This window comes from Aquarana catesbeiana, linkage group LG13 (genome assembly GCF_042186555.1).
Source record: "Aquarana catesbeiana isolate 2022-GZ linkage group LG13, ASM4218655v1, whole genome shotgun sequence".
In the NCBI taxonomy this organism is placed as follows: Eukaryota; Metazoa; Chordata; class Amphibia; order Anura; family Ranidae; genus Aquarana; species Aquarana catesbeiana.
The window spans coordinates 118279139-118300105 of NC_133336.1; the positions used below are offsets into that span (position 1 = coordinate 118279139).

Below are 20967 nucleotides of genomic sequence, written 5' to 3' on the forward strand. Positions count from 1 at the left end.
TGCCTCTGCAGCCTAGGATTGTGTAAGCGTGCGCCTGCACCACTCAGGAGCTCCAAATAGAAGACCGGTCTAGACTAAGGGCCTCTATACACAACACTGGGTGCCAAGATGAATGCATTCTCATGCATCAAGACAAGCTGTGTCAGCAGTCTATTGAAATGGTATGGTGCACTACTGCATTTTACCACTCCTTACCTTAACGGACATGTGTTTACAAGCCCCAGTGCTACCAACTCTACCAAGAAAATTTGAAAGTGCATGGGCAGCTTTCACAGATTATTAACATACATTTCTCACATTTATCAGGCCTTACCTTTCTTGCTTCAAAGCGTATTCTAACATTTTTATTCTTCGTACTAAATCCTTCTTTAGATTTTCTTGACCTTTTCTTTCACCTTGCAGGAAAGCTATCCGTGCCTGAAACACAATGGGAACTGTTTTATATTTGCCTTTATCAAATTTGTAATAAACTTTCAATTCCCAGTGGTGTGGGCTTCACTTTAAAAATTGCCATGAAACAGTTACGAAAGTGGTGTAAATACACAAAACTTGTATCCCATTAGATGGGCAGAGCGAATGAGTGACCCTAGCATGGTGTGGAAAGTCTATGTGGATGTAGCTGGTGATACCCACAATTGTTCTCAAGATTTAGAACAGCATTGCCAGGTTATTACACTCATTAAAAAAGTGTAATGTAAATTTTTTCTCTTTTTTTTGTGGCGTTTTTAGATTTGGAGGGGGTGGCGTCTATGAAGAAAACCTTGTATTTTGGTGCAAAGTCTGCTTTAAGCCATGAATAACCGATCTGACTCCCAAACTTTGACTTTCCCCTGAAACTGATGGAGCTTTGTGCATGAATGTACTAATTTTTAGGAAGATTCAGACCCAAGGCCAGTTTATGAGGTTAGATGTGCTTTAAACTAACTCACAAGAATTAACAGACATGCATCCAAAGCTGCACTAATTGTTTTTCGCAAAGAGGCATATTTCTATCGCAAAATGTACATAGTAAAAAAAACATGATCACCAGAGTCCATTTTGATCAGTAGGGCGACTATTCATATTCTCCATTAGAAACGAAAAGTATGTCTGGCATGCAACTTGGCAGCTGTGTGGGCATAAAAATCACATTTACAGGGGCCAGCCTGAACAGGATCCCTTACAATATGACCCTAAGGTAAAGTTCATTCAAAGTCTGCTGAATCACATCACACCCTGACACATACCTCAGTGATAAATCACTGCGCTATCAAGGGTAGAGAACTTTTGTTTGTTAGGTGCTGGGTTCAATAAACTTCAGGTCTCAGATGGAGACTTTAAAATTTGGGTTACAGGACAAACTACTGAACAAACCAAAAGAAGTGCCGCAACACTTAAACCTCTAAATTTTCAATAAAATAGAGTGCCTGGTCAAATATATACACACACACATATATACTTATCCATCAGATCTCTCATTTACAAAGCAAGCCTAGTTGTGACTATTTCTGTTCAATGTGTCCCAAACTTAGAACCAAAGTATGTCTCATCTGCTAGTTCATGGCCAACTGTGCATACTTCAGAAATCATGTATGGTGTTTGGTCAAAAATACCACAAAGTATAAATATGATTATGAGCAAGCTCCACTATGAACAGATATATGCAAGCAATGCCATAATAAAGCAGACTGTTCAAAAGAAATCAAAATATATCCAAGAAATGCACTTTTTAAATAATACCCACTGTATTATGCATGTTCCTCAACAAATTTTGCTGAGCTTGTGGAAAGCAGTAGGCCAAAGCAATGGGTTTACTTGAAGTATGGGATAGCAAAAAAATAAAGCTACATACTCTATATAGCTGCAGCATCTGTCCGATGCTGCAGCTGTAATGCAGGGAATACATATTAAAAAAAAAAAAAAAAAAAAAAAAAAAAAAAAAAAAGGTAAGAACATTTAAAATTTAGAACCACTCTAAGAGATAACTCAGGGCTAGGGACTGTGCCCTCACTTGTGCCAAAACTGGGTGCAGGTGGGGTTGTCAAAGGGGCACAAATGCATATTAACATATCCGATGCATATCAAATTGCTAAAACTTCACTACAGAATAGCATAAATTGTTAGGCCCGTTTCACACGAGACGGACTCCGCTTCCACGGAGCCCGCCTCGGTCCGCCGGCTCAGCGGGAGATCTCTCCATTGATCAGGATGACAGGTCCCTCTCTGCTTACTGAGTGGGGAGGGGCTTGTCAAGAGCCGCTGCTGCCTATGGAGAGATCGGACGAAAACGGACAGCATGGCCGTTTTCATCAGATCTCACCCGATCCCATAGCGACGGATCCGAACGTAGAGGCATCCGTCTGCTTTTAGCAGTGACTGCCCGCCGGTCTCCTCCTCTCCCCAGCTGACATCAGTGGGGGAATTTGGCATCTCCCCCTGCAGCTGTCAGATCGGGAGAGGAGACCAGCAGGCAGTCACATGAGCGCCGCTCTGAAATAAGGTATTAGGCAGCATATTTTTATAAATCATACACGGGGAACATGTTAATCGGGAATAAAATGGTGATTGTTGTAATTTTTTGTGTTACATGGTATTTGGACAGCGGTTTTGCAAACGCAATTTTTTTGGAAAAAAAAATGCACTAATGAATTTAAAAAAACAAAAAAACGCAATAGTTAACCCAATTTTTTGTATAATGTGAAAGAGGTTATGCTGAGTAAACAGATACCAAACATGTCACGCTCTAAAATTGCGCATGTTTGTGGAATGGCAACAAACTACGGTACTTAAAACTCCATAGGTGGCACATTAAATGCCTTTACAGGTTGCCCGTTTAGAGTTACAGAGGAAGTCTGGCACTAGAATTATTGCTCTCGCTTTAACATTCACGGTGATGCCTCACATGTGTGGTTCGAATACCATTTACACATGCGTGCCTTACGTATGCGTTCACTTCTGCATGGTAGGAAGGGGGCACTTTAATTTTTTTTTATCATCATTAAATTTATTTTTACACTGTCCCTTTAATTTTTAATTTTTTTATCACTTTTATTACAAAGAATGTAAACATCCCTTGTAAAAGAAATAAGGATGACAGGTCCTCTAAGGAGAGATCTGGAGTCAAAAAGACCCCAAATCTCTTTATCAAAAAAATAAATATTTTCTTCCAGCCTGGACTGGAAGTCGCTCCGGTCCTCCATGGCCACAGATTTGATCAAAGAATGTTAAAAGTGGTTGTAAAGCCACTTTGTAAAGTACATACAATCCCCTCTGAAAATGTTCTATGCTCCAGTGTATGTTCTTTGTAAAAAATATGCCGATTTGTACCTCATTTCATAGCACTGCTCTCTCTCCCGATCTGACAGCTACAGAAGGAGGGGCTGATAATCCCCCACTTACCTCAGTCCGGAGGAAAGCAGCGAGCAGTCACGTGAGTGCTGAGTGGTGTTCTGAAATAAGGTACAATTCGGCATATTTTTTTGTTTTTTACAAAGAAAATGTTCTAACAAAAGTGAATTTATGTACTTTACACAGTTATTTAAGCAGGAGGCGAGGGACGGGCACTGTCACTAGCTGACAGGCAGGGAGGAAGGGGGAGAAAGGACAGAGAATTATAGAGGCACGTAAACTGACCATGGTGTCAGGGCTCAGCTGCCATGATAAGCCGTGGTCAGTTTACAGGGGGGAGGGCTGCACCAGGCAGGATCTGCCAGATATTTCAGGTGATAGAAAGGGACAAATTACACAGCACAAGTTACACAGCACAAGCATTGTGCTGTATAACATGCTTTAAAGCAATGTTTCTCAACTCCAGTCCTCAAGTACCCCCAACAAGTCATGTTTTCAGGCCTATCAATTATTTTGCACCGGTATTTGATCAGTTTCACTGCCTTAGTAATTACCACAGCCGTTTCATCTAGGGTTGTCCCGATACCACTTTTTTAGGACCGAGTACAAGTACCGATACTTTTTTTCAAGTACTCGCCGATACCGATTACCGATACTTTTTTTTTAATGTCACGTGACAGTTTTTTTTTTTTTTTTTTTTTTTTTTAACAGTGCTTGCTTTTTGGGGTGGGGGGTGGGGGGGGTGAACGTTGTATGTGTGTGTTATTTTTTTTTTTTACAATTTTTTTTTTTACAATAATATTTTTTTTATTCTTTATTGTTTTTTTTTTTTTTTTTAATCAGCCCTTTTGGGGGGCTTTGGTGAGATATCAGGGGTCTTAACAGACCTCTGATATCTCCCCCTTGAGACAGAGAAAGAGACAGAGGATAGAGATTCCCCAGTCCCTTTCTCTGCAGCGTCAGCTGCACTGAGAATGAATGGAGAGGAGACAGCGGCTTCTCTCCATTCATAAACTGACACATTGTAATCACAGGAGATTACAATGTTTCAGTTATGTGAATGGACAGAGTCAGCTGACTCTCTCCATACACAAAGGAAGGAGGAGGAGGGGGACGGAGGAACGGAGGGGGAGAACGGAGGGGACAGATAAGGAGAGCAGAACAGAGGGGACAGATAAGAAGAGCAGAACGGAGGGGACAGCTGAGAGGGACAGATAAGGAGAGAGGAATGCAGGGGACAGCGGAGAGGCACAGAGGAACGGAGGGGGCACGGAGGAAGATGCAGTGACAGTCAGCTGTGAGCGATCACAGCTGTATGTCACTAAAGCAGCTGAAAGCCGCTGGGGGAGAATCTTTGTATCTCCCCCATGCGCCGATCACAGCTGACTTCCAGGTATCGGTGGAAGCATCGGGAGCATTTGCCCAAGTACAAGTACTTGGGCAAATGCTCTGTATCGGTGCCGATACCGATACTAGTATCGGTATCGGGACATCCCTAGTTTCATCTAAAGGGAAATCCTGAAAACATGACCCATTGAGAGTACTTGAGGACTGGAGTTGAGAAATATTGCTTTAAAAAGGAGCAGGATTTATTTAAAATTTTTTTTGCGTTACAAAAATCTTTGATCGCCTATGAGAGCAGCCAGTCGCAATGTTGGATCGTTTCTCGGGCGAACCGGCAGAAAATGTAAGCCTGAGAAACACCAGCAAGCGGCATGGGATCCAACTTCTGATGAGACAAGAGCTACAAAGTCGGAACGATTGTCGCATCAGTGTGAACCGGGCCTTGCTATTATCGTTGAAAGGTAAAGAAAATCCCAAATCTTCCGATGGGGACACTGGTTCTGGTGACCTGGGGGTACCCAAAGGGGTAGGAAGTGAATGAAAATCTCCGAAATGGGACAGAGGGCAAGAAAAAAAAAAAAAAAAAAAAAAAAAGGTCTGACAGGAGTTTTAACCCACCCTTGCTCTATCCAAAATGGAAAAAAAAAAAAAAAAAAGTATTGCCTATATAGTTCTACTTTAAACCCTTCCCGTCCACGCTGTAACCAAATGACAGCTACAGCGTGGGCTTACTTTGCCGGGAGGGCATCTTGACGTCCTACTTTGATCGCATCCTACCATGATCGCGTGGGCGGCACGCTCTGATCACAGAGTCCTTCAGACATTCTGATCACAGATCAGGGCAAAGGGCCAATCACAGCGGCCCTTTACCCCGTGATCAAGCCCCGACACAAGCTGGTTATCAGCTTTTCTTTCCTCATGCTAAGAGCGCAGAGAGAAGGAGGGAGCTGATAACCAGCTTTTGTTAAAAAGGGACAGCAACATCGATATCAGTGTCCTGATTATCAGTGCAGTCCCCAAATGTGCCACCTATCACTGCCACCAGTGAAGGGGAAAAATTTCAGAACTAACTGACTTTCGGTCTATGTTTGTTTAGCAAAAAATAAAAAACCCAGTGGTGATTAAATACCACTAAAAGAAAGCTCGATTTGTGTGAAAAAAAAAGAAAAAAAATTTGTTTGGGTACAGTGTTGCATGGCCACACAATTGTCATGCAAAAGTGTGAGTGCGCTGAAAGCTGAAAATTGGCCGGGGCAGGAAGGGGGTAAAAGTGCCAGTAGGCAAGTGGTTAAAGGTTATACTTCTGCCTTCCACAGTAGCTTTTAGAGCTTTTCTACAGCAGACCATAGATGGTGTGACTTTCTTTACTGCAACCACGGGTTTCAACAGTGTGCTGACAGGGGAATCCCTCCTGCCGAGCAATTGTCTTCTCCTGGCGTGGTAAGCCATCCCCGCCAGAAGACAGTGATGATCGTTAGGGGCTATAGCAGCCACTTGTGATAAATGCAAGCAAATCCGGCATTCTGGTTGTACCCAAGTTGATCTTGTGATTACCTCGGTACATTTAGTGTGCCCACCAATGGTTTGAATCTAGGCCAGTTCCTATATATGGCCAGCCTAACTTGTTCAAAAAACTCACGTGAGCCAGAGCCCAATACTTTCCTTTATCCTGCCACGTAGGTGGAAAAAAAAAAAGCGGGTCCAGGACCCTAAACGATATTGTTTGAGTGCGTGGAGATGCACCAAAATTAAGACACAGCAAACCCCCCCCCCCAAGCATCCATCCACACCAGGGCCAAAATCCCTAATATTCCTATCAAACTAATGTAGCATAATTACATAATTCAGACAAAAAAAACAGCCAGTAAGGATAAGACACCAGTACTGTGTGACAGAAGGGAATACAAGGTATTTGATCTTCTTGAGAAAAAAATGCAAGCATCTTGCTGGTAAAACGCGTGTGCTACTTGTATTGAATACATTTAAAATGCCATAGTATGGAGTTTATCCATGAGTTAATGTGAAGGTTTGTCCAACAGCTGTGGCCTTTAGCAGCTGAAAGTCCAGGCCATGGAAGCACTGCTTTACATACAAAGCACAATATACTTCTGTACATTCTAAGCTAATGCTTTCAAAAGCAATGCTTTAAAGTGGGCGGAGAAGAGGATATGATGGAGATTATGTACAAATGATTTCCAGTTATTTATAAACCACGTCAGACTATAGCTTGTCAGGTAATAGGATCTCCACACAAGAGACTTTTGTACTTTTGAAATGGAAAAGGTTCCCATCCCAGACAGCCTGGTAGTAGTTTTTGATGCAGAGAATCCGGACTGGCAAAGTTCAGCACAAGGTTACACTGACCCAAAGTCTTAATCTTTTATTGCTGTCTGTTCCCAATAAAAAAGACTTGCCTATGTTGGTAAATGTTCTATGATCTGTGTCACCCTTTAATTGGAAACGAGGGAAGGGTTAGGACATCTGTCATGTTTTTATTGCTCTGGGTTTATTGGTCTCATCAAAGGAAGAAGAGAAATACTCCTAATGGTGACAGATAGCAATAAAAATTTGACAGAGGATTTGGCCATTTCTCACCAAAGAAAATGTTTTGGCTTGAGAGCAGTATCATGCACTGAAAGAGCTGTACTGTGAGGCACTTACAATACAAGCAAAGTCATGGCCTCAAAGAGAGGGCAGAATCAGTGTGTGATCAAGTGATAACCACCAATGAAGGCATGTGGGAGGAGGATTTACCTTTCACTGCCACCGACCACCAACACTGGGGGGGCCATCGCTGCATCCGCCGCCACCAACGCTGGGGCCATCGCTGCATCCGCCGCCACCAACGCTGGGGCCATCGCTGCATCCGCCGCCACCAACGCTGGGGCCATCGCTGCATCCGCCGCCACCAACGCTGGGGCCATCGCTGCATCCGCCGCCACCAACGCTGGGGCCATCGCTGCATCCGCCGCCACCAACGCTGGGGCCATCGCTGCATCCGCCGCCACCAACGCTGGGGCCATCGCTGCATCCGCCGCCACCAACGCTGGGGCCATCGCTGCATCCGCCGCCACCAACGCTGGGGCCATCGCTGCATCCGCCGCCACCAACGCTGGGGCCATCGCTGCATCCGCCGCCACCAACGCTGGGGCCATCGCTGCATCCGCCGCCACCAACGCTGGGGCCATCGCTGCATCCGCCGCCACCAACGCTGGGGCCATCGCTGCATCCGCCGCCACCAACGCTGGGGCCATCGCTGCATCCGCCGCCACCAACGCTGGGGCCATCGCTGCATCCGCAGCCACCAACGCTGGGGCCATCGCTGCATCCGCAGCCACCAACGCTGGGGCCATCGCTGCATCCGCAGCCACCAACGCTGGGGCCATCGCTGCATCCGCAGCCACCAACGCTGGGGCCATCGCTGCATCCGCAGCCACCAACGCTGGGGCCATCGCTGCATCCGCAGCCACCAACGCTGGGGCCATCGCTGCATCCACAGCCACCAACGCTGGGGCCATCGCTGCATCCGCAGCCACCAACGCTGGGGCCATCGCTGCATCCACAGCCACCAACGCTGGGGCCTTCGCTGCATCCACAGCCACCAACGCTGGGGCCTTCGCTGCATCCACAGCAAACGCTTGTAGCTATTACTATATTCACTAACACCAATGTTGGGGGTTATTACTGGCACAAAGAAAAACACGCACAAGTAGCATACCAACATCAAATCGACAGTCTTTGATACGATCTAATTAATGACAGCCCTTCATGTAAGCATTCTACTGAAAATAGAAGCGCAAGGGAAAAAAAAAAAAGTTTTGGAGTGAACATTCTCCCAAGGGAAAGTACTTGTGATGACAGATCACAAATCATCATAATCGCTTTCCCAATGGCCAGTCCAAACTCCTTTTCTTTGCTTTTAGATTTTTAATAGGAAGAATCTTTGCATGAAGCACTGTCATTATATATCCAGGATTGTTGATTTGAGCTTGGTGCGCTACCTGTATGCATTTTTCCTATGTCAGTATTGTGAGGTTTCCCCTTTTACCATTTTAGCAGCAGCAAGACCATAGCTTCTTAAGTTTAAGATTTATTCAGTCTTATCCTTAATTTTCATGCGTTTATTATTGTCATATTTTTGTACTTATGTGACTCATTTGTCAGGGAATATTGTATGCCGTTCTAGTTTTTGGGCTGTGTGTTTCTTAGTTACGTAGTCTGGTTGAAAAAAATAAAAATACAATCCTATATACTAGAGCTGCACGATTCTAGCTAAAATAAGAATAACGATTTTTTTGCTTAGAATAAAGATCACGATTCTCACGGCACAACATAATTATTCACATTATACAAAAAAATTGGCCTAACTTTACTGTTTAGTTTAGTTTTTTCATTAATTTTTCCAAAAAAATTGTGTTTGAAAGACAGCTGCGCAAATACTGGGTGACATAAAATATTGTAACAACTGCCTGATTCTTTAAGGATTAATCGTGCAGCTCTACTACACACACACAACCCTATAACCACAGTTGATCTAGAGCATTGTTTCTCAAACTTTTATGTCTTGCGGCGCACCAAAAAAGAAATCTAAAAATTTTCACGGAACACTTGAAGAGATTTAACAATTTTTGTGGTGAAAACCGTATTTATTGTTACACATATATTTATTTTAAATTTAATATGAAGGTTGTGTCTGCTTTCGAGAGCAAATCAGATTGAAGCGAGGCTTCAAAGTCAACAAACGGAACAGACAAATTGAACGGTCTCTATTATAATATAAATAAATCGATCGAGTTCTCTCGAGATCTCGCACAAGCCTCGCGTTACGAAAGTATCCACTTATATTATGTACATTTCAGAAATAATCCAGACCTTTTTTTTAAAGCAATCCACTAGAACCAGCTCTTGAGGGAGTCTATTCCACATTTTCACAGCTCTTACTATAAAGAAACCTTTCCATATTTGGAGATTAAATCTCATTAAAGTGTGCCTCCTTTCTCCCTACAGTGACATGGTTACTGCTACTGACACAAATGATGGGTGTTCATTATTACATCCACTGACAACGCTAGGGGTTATTGTACTAAAACTTCCTCAGCGTGTAATGCAAAATGAGGCGAGTTGCAACCCATTCATTTTGAATGGGCTGCCTAGCTTGATGCAATGCATGAAAATGTATTCCTATTGGTGTGGCTCTCTGGAAGTGTCAAGTCTGCTCGGGAGCCTCTTTAACATTCAAGTTGACCACCACTGATCTAGGCTGTATAAATATCAGCACTGGATGGGCTAAGTTACAAATATTTTAAGCAAATTAAACAGTCTCAGTATTTGATTTCGTTTTATGCATTAAAAAAACTTCTGTGCTGCAGGATCCCCCAGCCCCATCCCCCCTTATACTTACCTGAGCCCAATCCAGCAATGTGCACGAGATCAGCAGCTCTTGCCGCTGTCTTCCTCCTCACTGGGCAGACTGATAGCAGCTGGAGCCATTGGCTCCTGCTGCTGTCAATCAAATGCTTTGACAAGGGAGTGGGGGGCGGGGCAGATCTACAGAGTCTGTGTCAATGGATGCAGATAGGGCAGCTCGGGAGCAAGCCTGCATGAGTGCCCCCACAGAAAGAAGCTTCTTACTGGGGCACTCGCTGAAGAGGAGGAGCCTGGAGCGCCGGCAGGGGCTCCCAGTAGAGGATCAGGGCTGCTCTGTGCAAAACCATTGCACAGAACAGGTAAGTATAAGGACATGGACCTTTTTCAAAAGTTGATAGAGAGGGACCTGACCCATTTGGCACACAGCTGCAGGGGTCGCTCTGGACCCGACAACCTCACCAGCTTAGAGAGAGGCATTAAATCTCAGTAAGAACCATTACATCATCCTTAAGAATGCTGATAAAGGTAGGGGGGGGTCTGTGCTAGTGTTAGATTCTGATGTATACAGAAATGAAGCGATTCATCAGCTGTCTGATGAAAATACATACTTAAAGCTTAAGGGGGATCCCACGTCTACCTTCAAGAAAGATTTATGTGCACTTCTAGATAAAGCAGTGGCAGCGGGGCTTTTTTCGGTTTGTGAGAAAAATGTTTATCCCTGATGCTCCCATTATGTCCATCTTCCATCATCTACCAAAGATACACAAAGGGTGTAACCCTGCGTTAGGTAGACCTATAGTTGCAGGTATCGGATCACTCAATGAACAATTGGGTGCCTGGGTGGATCAGTTACAACCTTTGGTTTCAGCTCTAGCTGGTTTCCTTAGGGCTACCAAACTGCTTCTTTCTGATGTGCAGTATTTGAAATGGGATCCAGACTTTGTCTGGATCACCTGCGATGTAGCAAATCTGTACTCCTCTATTCCCCATTCCCTGGGACTCTAAGTAGTGGCCTTTCTGAAACATCATAGTCAATATTCCATGGTGCATCAAGAATTCTTATGTTGTTTGGAGTATTTATTGACCCACCACTTTATGTTCAATGGGGACTGCCATCTCCAGAAATGCGGGGCCTTGATGGGCGCCAAATTTTCTCCCTCCCTTGCAAACCTTTACATGGGATGGTAGGAAATGGCGCTGGCTGTCCCCATCGTTTAAGTGTTACATTTTTTCATTGCTACATAGACGAGTTGATCTTTATATGCACCAATGATGTGGGTAGCCTGAATGAATGGCTCCTATACCTTGATGACAACAGACTGAACCTTAAATTTACAGGTACTATGGATTATAAACAGATAGAATTTTTGGACGTTGTTTTAAATAGGTGAAGGAGATAATATCTCCTCCAAGCTTTATAGGAAGCCGGCAGCTCTTTGTTGCGGGCAGACTCAGGCCACCCTAAGCATACCATTAAAAGGTATCCCAGTTAGACAATTTTTAAGCTTGAGATGTGTTAGCAGCAACGCATCAGAATTCTTTAAAGAAACTTCAGACATGAGAGCTCGGTTCATCGATAGAGGATACACTGTCTCTGTCCTTGACAGGGCTTTTAATATAACCAGCAAGGCCAAGAGAAGTGCTCTCCTCCGAGATAACATTAGTAGGAATACAAATAGAGATGGAGGTAAACATAGATTTGATAAATTTATTAGCATTCCTGTTTTTTCCACTCCCTACAGCCTAGAGTCTAACAAAATTAGGAATACGAGTGAAAAATATGCCAGGTTTATATAACGACCCTTCATATGCTCAAATTCTGTCTAAGGGTATCAAATCAGTGTTCCGTAGAGCTCCCACCATTGGTGGAACACTGTCCCCCAGCCTTTATACTAGCAGGTCTCATTGTTCACATTGGCTACAATTTAAGGGCTTGTTTCGTTGTGGGGGCAATGGTTGCCCGTGTTGCCCCCTCATATTACAAGGAGACATGATTCATTCTAGTTCCTTAAACAAGGACTTTAAGGTGTCATCTATTAATTGTAACACCCGGTTCTTGGTATATGTAGTCACTTGTGAACAGTGTTCCATTCACTATGTGGGGCGTACGACCCGAAAATTGAAGAATCGGTTGTATGACCAACTGTATATTTCCAAGAACCACTCCACTAACATAGCTAGGCATTGGAACCTGTGTCACGATAGAGATGCCAGCAGCCTACGCATCCACTGTGTTAAGAAAATCACAGTACCAAGAAGGGGAGGTGACAGGTTTAGGATGCTCTGTAAGAAAAAAAAGAGGTTTACTAGATATTCCACTTCAACACTAGGTGGCTGATTGGCCTCAATTTTGAGCGGGATATCACACATTTCTGAGTGACACTTTTGAGCTGCACATAGGATGCTCCACATCAGCTATGTAGATTCTGCTAGTACATTGGGGTTGAGACCGAGACTGGAGTTTTCCTTTCTAGAACGCTTATCCGGTCTATGGTTTTTTACTTGATGGGTGCATATTTACATTATTTTATATCGTCTGCCGTTAGTTGTAAAATTCCATCGGAGTTCTGTTTTACTCAATGCTTCTGATCCTGCTATGTGTTTCTTTTTTCTATGTTCTTCTTATTCTTTATTCCACTATTTTCTTTTGTTTACCTCCGTTTTCATCATCTTTTTGTTAAACATTGACTCTTTTTAGAGCCACTTATATGCATCACTGGAGCTATGCCACAAGTTACCATCTTCTCCCTCTTTAGTTTTTCTTTTTTAAAAGTACATATTTGCCCATAGCATTAATATATATATTTGTGTATTGTTTAATTAACGGATGCATCTGTTTTCATTTACAGATGCAGTCTACCTTTTTAGTGATTTAATTTGTCTGTGGACATATGCCCATGCTGGTTTATGTATATACATCTGGAGGTTTTGTATATGTAAGCAATTTATTCCATCATTCAAGTGTGGTTAACCATTGGTGATTAAACAAGGAGGCTTCATTATGGAATCAGGACGGAGATCAGTAGATTAGAAGAATGTATTTATCTGATTATAATGTTATCAAACAAATATCGAAAAACAATAATAGTTTTATTTTCAATATAAATCATTCAAATTAGAGTTTGGTTTACATTTTAGCGGGTCAGAATTCATTGAGGATCATGCCACAGCATTTATGCATATGTTGGTGCTTGTGTATTATATTATACATGGCATTATTTTATATAACTATGTTATGTTTTGTTTGTTGCATTTGGAGTCTATTTTTAGAATTTTTATATTATATATTTTGTTATGCAGACTCTCCACTAGGGGGGGTTCTCTTTATTCTGTTTAGTGGTGAATTTGTAGATTATAGATGCTCACAGGTGCTTTCAACGTAACTACTAATGGCACACGTTTTGGCCATTTGGCTAATTGTTTAAAGAGACATAGATAGATAGACACACATATACACATATACACTTGTATATGTAGCATTTAGCTATGATTAAGCACCGTGTTTGGTGTGAAACGCGTCATCAGCTGTGCAGTTAGTCTGTACCCATTTGTGATGCTTTGATATCCATTTTTTATACAATGAATGTGAATCTTTTGGAGTGCGGCTGTCCAGCTATTTATTTCTCCTGTTGCAAACAGAGTCTGCACCCTGCCTGAATGTGGAGACTGATTTTGGGAGAGGTAATTCATTTGAGTGGTGAACTCCCTTATAACATGTTTATTGTTTTAAGAAAAAGGTAAAAAAATAAAAAATAAACTATGCTTTTTTTGTTGATATCAGTTCTTTTACGGTTCTGCCATGTGTGTCCCAGCTGGGGAGATTCACTGATATTTGTGCTAGGGAGCGCTGTCAGAAAAAGGAAATATAAAAAGTAAAAACGCACTGTAAGAGAAAATACAAGTTTGGAGTTGTCACCAGAACAAGAGAGGAACTCTCAAATAGGGACATTTGTTCAGGTGACTGCTCTCTAGGGCTTGTTTACACCAGATACAGACGAACAAGTTTTTAAAAAGGCAGTATTAATGCATACACAAGAAAAAAAAAAAAAAAGGATTGCGATTCTCATTTTGGCCAGAATCGTGCAGCTCTAGTTTCCTGCACCGGATTCCAGTGTGATCCTAGCCGAAGGAACTGCAAGCTCATGTAAACACAACTTGGGTAAAAAAAAAAAAAGTATAAAAAGTTATAAACCCTCAAGATTTTTCACCTTAATCCATTCTATGCATTAAGGAGAAAAATCTTCTGCGCTGCAGCTGCCCCCAAGGCCCCCCCCCTTTTCTTACCTGAATTGTTCCAGCATCTCCAGCCGCTCACTCGGGTCCTCATTCGATAGATTAATAGCAGCAAGGGCCATTGGCTCCCGCTGTCAATTAGATCAAGTGACACGGGGGGCCGGGGCCAAGTCTTGCTGTCTGTGTCAATGGACGCAGCATGACTCGGGAGCGCGCCCGCACGAGTGCCCCCATGGAAAGCATCTCTCCGCAGGGGCATCCCGATGAAGAGGAGGAGCCAGGAGTGCTGCTGGGACACCCCAGAAAAAGAGGATCGGGCCGCTCTGTGCAAAACCCTTGCACAGAGTAGGTAAGTATGATGACATGTTTAGTATCTTACAAAAAAAAAAAAAAAAAACACCCCTTTACAAATCACTTTAAACTCTGGTAAAAGCCTATGTGTGCATGGACACACAGGCTGTAATCGAGTTGCGTTTAGGGGCTTTGTAAAAAAAAAAAAAAGAAAAAAAAAAAGCCGAAAGCTCCAAAAATGTAAGTTTTGGAGCAGAAGTATGCATGTGGTCTCACTGAATACAGCAATTAAACATTCACAGTGCTGGAGGAAAAAGAAAAGCCATCAGCTAATTACTTTTAGGCCTCATGCACACTGGACATTTTTACAGCAGCTGTTTTTGGCTGTAGACATTTTTTTTCTACAGTCATTAAACTCTCTATCATGTTGTCCTATGTGTCCATGCACACACAGGCTGTTAGCAGTTTTGGGCAGTGGCGTTTTTGAGCAGTAAAAAAAAAAAAAAAACCTCAAAACTAGTGGGTTCTGAGAGAAGTTTTTCAGCTGTAAAAATGCTCTAATGCTGACAAATGTCGATAAACACTCAAAAACATCACTCACTAGTGTTTTTTTTTTTTTTTTTTTTCTTCAATGGATCAAAAACGCTCTTGCAAAACTACTGCCGTTTTAATAAATGTACACTGCTGCTAAACGAACGTTTTAGGAGCAGTTGGGCATTTTTTTCAACTGCTCCCAAACTTTCTTCTAGGTTATCTTATCAGGACATGTAAAACAGGGTAGTTTAGAAGGAGAGAGACAGAGAGACAGAGACAGAGACACAGAGACTTAAACGTGGGTTACTATCTGGTAGATCGTTCAGGAGAGGTGGCCTTATGCCTCGTACACACGGTCCGATTTTAAATGGGAGCCTTTTGTCAGAAATTCCGACCGTGTGTAGGCTCCATCGGACATTTTCCGTCACACAAAATCCATTGTCGGAAATTCCGATCGTGTGTACACAATTCGACGCACAAAGTTCCACACATGCTCGGAATCAAGCAGAAGAGTCGCACTGGCTATGGAACTTTATTTTTCTTGGCTCATCGTACGTGTTGTACGTCACCGCGTTCTTGACATTCGCAATTTCCAAGCAACTTTGTGTCTCAGTGTGTATGCAGGACAAGTTTGAGCCAACATCCGTCGTAAAAAAAATCCATGGATTTTGTTGTCGGAATGTATGATAGTGTGTACGAGGCATTAGGCTAGGTACACACCATAGGATTTTCCAAGTGCGAACAGGATACCTGTCTTTAACAGGCATCCTATTTGCACTTCCAGTAGTCTGCACCATGGCGTCACCGTGGGGCTCCCCCCACCTCCTCCCCCTGTCGTGAGCCAGTAGGAAAGAGGAGCGGGCCCTCACGCATGCGCGGTAGGGTTCCCGACGCGCCCACCCCTCTGCAAACATCAGCTGCAGTGCTGACATCGCTGGACACCAGGACAGGTAAGTGTCCTATTATTAAAAGCCAGCAGCTGCAGTATGTGTAGCTGCTGGCTTTTAATCTTTTTTTTTTTTTTTTTTTGGGGTGAACCTCCGCTTTAAAAAGGCAGAAAACCAATTCCAAGGTGTTCACATTTTTTTTCTTCTTTCCACTATATACTTTTTATTCCAATAGCTTAATATCAGCTTGTTGGGGAGAAAGCTGATTACAGAATAAGACAGAATAAAATGGATATTAAAATATATAATTAAATTATTAATTTATTAAATTTTAAATTGCCCTTACAAAAAAAAAAAAAAAAAAAAAAAAACACCACACCCCCTGTAAGGAAAAGGCATGAGCTAGTATGCATCGCATACCAGCTCATTATGAAATGCTTACCTTCGAAGCGCCCGACATGTTCCCTAGGCGTTTCTTTCGGGTTCGTGGCTCTGGTGCTGCAATTGGCGTATGCGGGAGTCCTCCGTTCTGGTGTTCACGCCACATACAGCCCCTCCCCCTTGTCCGGGCACTTTGACAGACAGATCACCCATCCAATCCTGGGACGGGTGGTCTATCAAAGTTCCCCGGACAAGGGGGAGGGGCTCTGTGGGAACACACAGCTATTGAAATGAAAGCCGTTATGTTCCCGGCGCTCTAATCAACCAGGCGGCGACGGCGGCTCTCCTCTCTCTTCTGCGCTATAGGACACCCCCGTAATAGGCGGCACCAGGGGCGGAGCCCCACCCCATTTTCGGCTCCATTATCAGCCATTTTTCTCTTTCAGCAAATTGCCGAAAAGGCCATTTTTGGCCGATGTGTTTCGGTGGCCGAAATTTCGGTGCATCCCTAATTTCAACCTACAGGTAAGCCTCATTAAAAGGCTTACCTGCAGGTAAAAATCACAAAAGCGGAGGATACAACCACTTTAAATAATGCCTTCAGTCAGGGGCAGAAGTTTACTCTCATTTTAACACAAGCAGCAATGAAGGCGCATCCAAACACAAATGATAAAACATGCACATCCCAAAGCAAGATCTGTTAGATCTCAATTAGGATCTTTCTGAAGAATTACCAACCAATAGGCCAGTGACTCGTATTCGTTGGTTATTTTGGCTCCACAAAAGTATGGGCCACAACTGTGAATTAAGTCAACAAACTCATCAGTTTCAACATGTACATATCAAGTCACAACAGCTGGTTGGCACTTGACATATTTTCCTCCTTTTAGACATATGACAATAGTCTCAGGAACGAGTTTACTTTTCTTAGGCTCTTCTTGATGAGCTATTGAAAATACGGGCTGGTCATTAACAACCACACTGCTTGTCCACCAGCTACTCAGGCCCAATTTAACATCCTGCCATATTAACAAACGGAAAGAAAATTCCAGAGACACAGGGATACTGGGAAGCCCATCTGTCAAATGCACAACCCATTAGTTTACCTGTGGCACTCTTCAGTCCATTTGCATACTGGGAAAACCATAGCACTTGAGGTAGAACTAAACCCTACAATCCTCATTTTCAGCCATGGAAGCTGCCATCTTAGCCAGTTTGATCTGCAGTTGCACATATCAATTATAACACCAGTCATTTGATGGCTTGACAGTTCAGTTGAGAGCCGAAGCAGTTATAATAACCATCATTCACTTGAATGGAACGGTTTTGAGAAACAGGATGTTTTACTAAATCTCCTAGACTCCTTTCCTTCTGGCAGCAGATATATGGCAGAAAAAATGCTTGCCGCCTGTAAACTCGTGTAACGTGTTTAGGCACATCAAGTACTTGAGTATTCATTTCATTGACCAAAATAATAATTCATTCTGGCCTTTAAAATGAATTAGCGCTCACAAGCTAAACGTGCCTAGTGTTGGAGGGTCAAGAGTTTTTTTTTCTGCCAAAACACTACTGCTCCTGGACGCACTGGCTGTGAGGTTTTTTTTTTCTGCCTCTAAGTGCCTGTGTGTGCATGGATATGCAGAGAGGTTTAGAGGCAGGGACAAAAAAAAAAGCCAAACACCCCTCAGAGCAGCAGAAAAACATCCAGTGTGCATGAGGCCTTAAAGCATTTGTTACCAAAAAAAAAAAAAAAAGGGGGGAACCGGTTTCCTTAAAGCATGAATAACAGGCACAGTGCTTATGCTGTGTAATTTGGCCCCCTGTATCATTTAAAAAAACCTGACTGATCCTGCCAGTTTCTGCCCTTCCCTCTGTAAACTGACCACGGTTTATCATGGCTGCTGAGCCCTGCCACTGTAATCCGTTAACTTGCTTCTGTCCTCCACTGCTCTGTGTGTGAGCCGACCCCTCCTCCCCTTGTAGCACCGTTCTGAGCAGTGTAAACATTACTGCTCCCATTCATTGCCAGCCCCACTGATAGTATAACCTGTAGTATATACTGCATGCTGTTTTTTAAAATTCATATTCTAAATATATTTTATTTATTCTCCCCGATCAGCGATCACGTGACCGCCCGTTACGCTCTTACTCTGATGTATACACTACAGGAGGGAGGTCACATGACCGCCCAGCAGATGTCAGAGGGAGATCTCGGCCCCTCCCGCTAATGTATACACCAGAGGGAGAGAGCGATGGGCAGTCACGTGACCGCTGATCAAGGAGAAGAAATAAGGTATTTAGAAGACGATTTTTAAAAACTGTATGCAGTATATACTACAGGTTATACTAGCAGTGGGGCTGGCAGTCATTGTGTGCACTGCCTTAACAACCTCTTTAACTTTATGAGTTTGTTTCTGCTTTAACTCCCACCCGGCCGTATATGTGCAGTGGCCGGGTAGGCGTTTCCTCCTGAGTGGACGTTCAGGAACGTCCCTCAGAAGGAGGGGGATCGCGCGTGCCCTTGCAGCGGCGCGATCCCGATGCGCTTGTGTCACCCGGACACGGCGCATCTCCGATCGGCAGGAGGGCTCTGTGATTGGCCCTCCTGATCACACGACGACTGTGTCCAATCACAGCCGTCATGTGATGTAAACAGAGAGCTGGTTGCTAGGCGATCGGCTCACCTCATATGGAAGTTGTCAGTGAGGAGAGGTGATCGCTGCAGCCAGCGATCAGTGAGTATGAGCTGTTTTTTTACACACCGATCACTGGCCCAGTGTCCCCACACAGTGTAAAACACACAATGTCCCCACGCAGTAAAAACATCTGTCCCACATATGTAACAGTAAAATCACATGTCCCAATGATCATCTGCGCACATATGTCTGATCACACAAACCAATTATTATACACTTAACAGGATTTTTTTTTACCAAAAACATGTAGTAGAATTTATGACAAAATTTGATTTTATTGGATTTCTTTTAAAACAAAAAGTAGAAAATATTGTTTATTTTAAATTTCCGCTTTTTTCGTTTAGATCGCAAAAAGTAAACTAATTTGTGAATAAATACCACCAAAATAAAGCTCTATTTGTGTGAACAAAATGATACAAATTTCATTTGGGTACAGTGTTGCCTGACTGCGTAATTCTTATTGAAAGTGCGAGAGCGCTGAAAGCTGAAAATTGGCCTGGGAAGGAAGGGGGTAAAAGCAGGTTAAATCTATTGGTTTTTTTGATAAACTAAAGGGACTAGCTGTTAAGTCAACTGTCTGCCTACACGAATGCTACTTTTGATCAAAGTTGGGACTGGTTATAAAATAACAGGATAAAAATCATTGTACACAGGTATATGCCTTTAAGCACTGGCACTTGAAAGCACAGTACCAGTGCCTAAAGGCATATACCAATGTTCAGCATACTCTATCAATATAGTTCTACGGGCAAAATGACACACCAACTGGGGCTCCGAGGTACCTCAAATAGAAAATGTATTTTATGATATATGGTCAAACACTTGACTGCAGGAGCTCTAAGCTCCCGCTCACACTGGTGCGACTTGTCGTGCGATTTGACAGGCTCAAACCACATGGTAAGTCGCACCCTATTTTTGGCGATGAAACTGTTCAAATCAGTGCGACGCCGACATTGCTATGCCGCACAGATTTTTATTTTTAGTTTATTTTTTAAAAAAAGGTTCCTGCACTATTTTAGATGTGACTTGCATAGACATCTATGCATGATTTTGCAGATGTCAGCCAAGTTGCACCTGAAGTCGCAGCGAGATGCACAGCTTTGAAATCATGCGATTTCAAGTATACTCACCCAATTTTCAAATTCGCTGCGAATGGAGGCTTAAAGAAAATTTAGACTTGTATTTTTGCTAACTAGAAGGCAAGTGGGTGCAGGCACTTTTTTTTAATGTATTGTTCTACTACCTGACTTGCCCGTGTGCACCTTACTTACACTTATGCTAGATATACATTGAACTGGGCGGTTGACATTTTTAATTAAAAGCGGACCTACACTGCATCTGAGCACTACAAACCAAGCTTTTTAAATTCTTTAACACTCACAAGCAAACTCCCCCCATCCATCCTTGTCTTCATGCTTTATTTTGCTGAGAAATCACTTTGAAAAACACCATCTAGCAGTTCTGGCCATGGCCATCTTAAATAAGGGCAGGTGGTTTGTGTAGTATTTACTTCCTGGAATCCATCCGCCCTTAGCTCAGGCATGAGGGCAGGAGGGTGTGCTTAGCTGAAAAAGCCCCTCCTGAAGGATGTATGATATCAAATTGCCTAGGCAACGAAGTAATTGAATTAAAAAAAAAAAAGTCAATGTTGATAGAGGAGGGTGACGTTCCGCTTTAACTGTATTAACATTGCCAGGATAATTACCCTAAAACAATTTAATTTGCCAAAAATCTAGACCAGACATGGATATTATTAGGAAAGCAAATATATATGAACAGACCAGAACATTAATACTGCACCATGGAAACAATGGTTTCCAATCATTAAATTTTGCATAAGAGCCCTTTCACACTGGGGCGGTTTGCAGGCGTTATTGCGCTAAAAATACCACCTGCAAACCGACCCA

The 20967-nt window shown here is 42.9% G+C and overlaps 1 protein-coding gene across 5 annotated transcripts in view; it reads right to left on the minus strand.

Annotated features, from left to right (window-relative positions):
* Positions 1-20967, minus strand: part of STRN3 (striatin 3) — a 115514-nt gene that overhangs the window by 86359 nt on the left and 8188 nt on the right. For all 5 annotated transcript variants that reach the window (XM_073609175.1, XM_073609174.1, XM_073609178.1 and 2 more), the window contains exon 2: positions 314-417. In XM_073609175.1, the coding sequence (XP_073465276.1) occupies positions 314-417 (104 nt within the window). The remainder of the gene's footprint in view (positions 1-313; positions 418-20967) is intronic.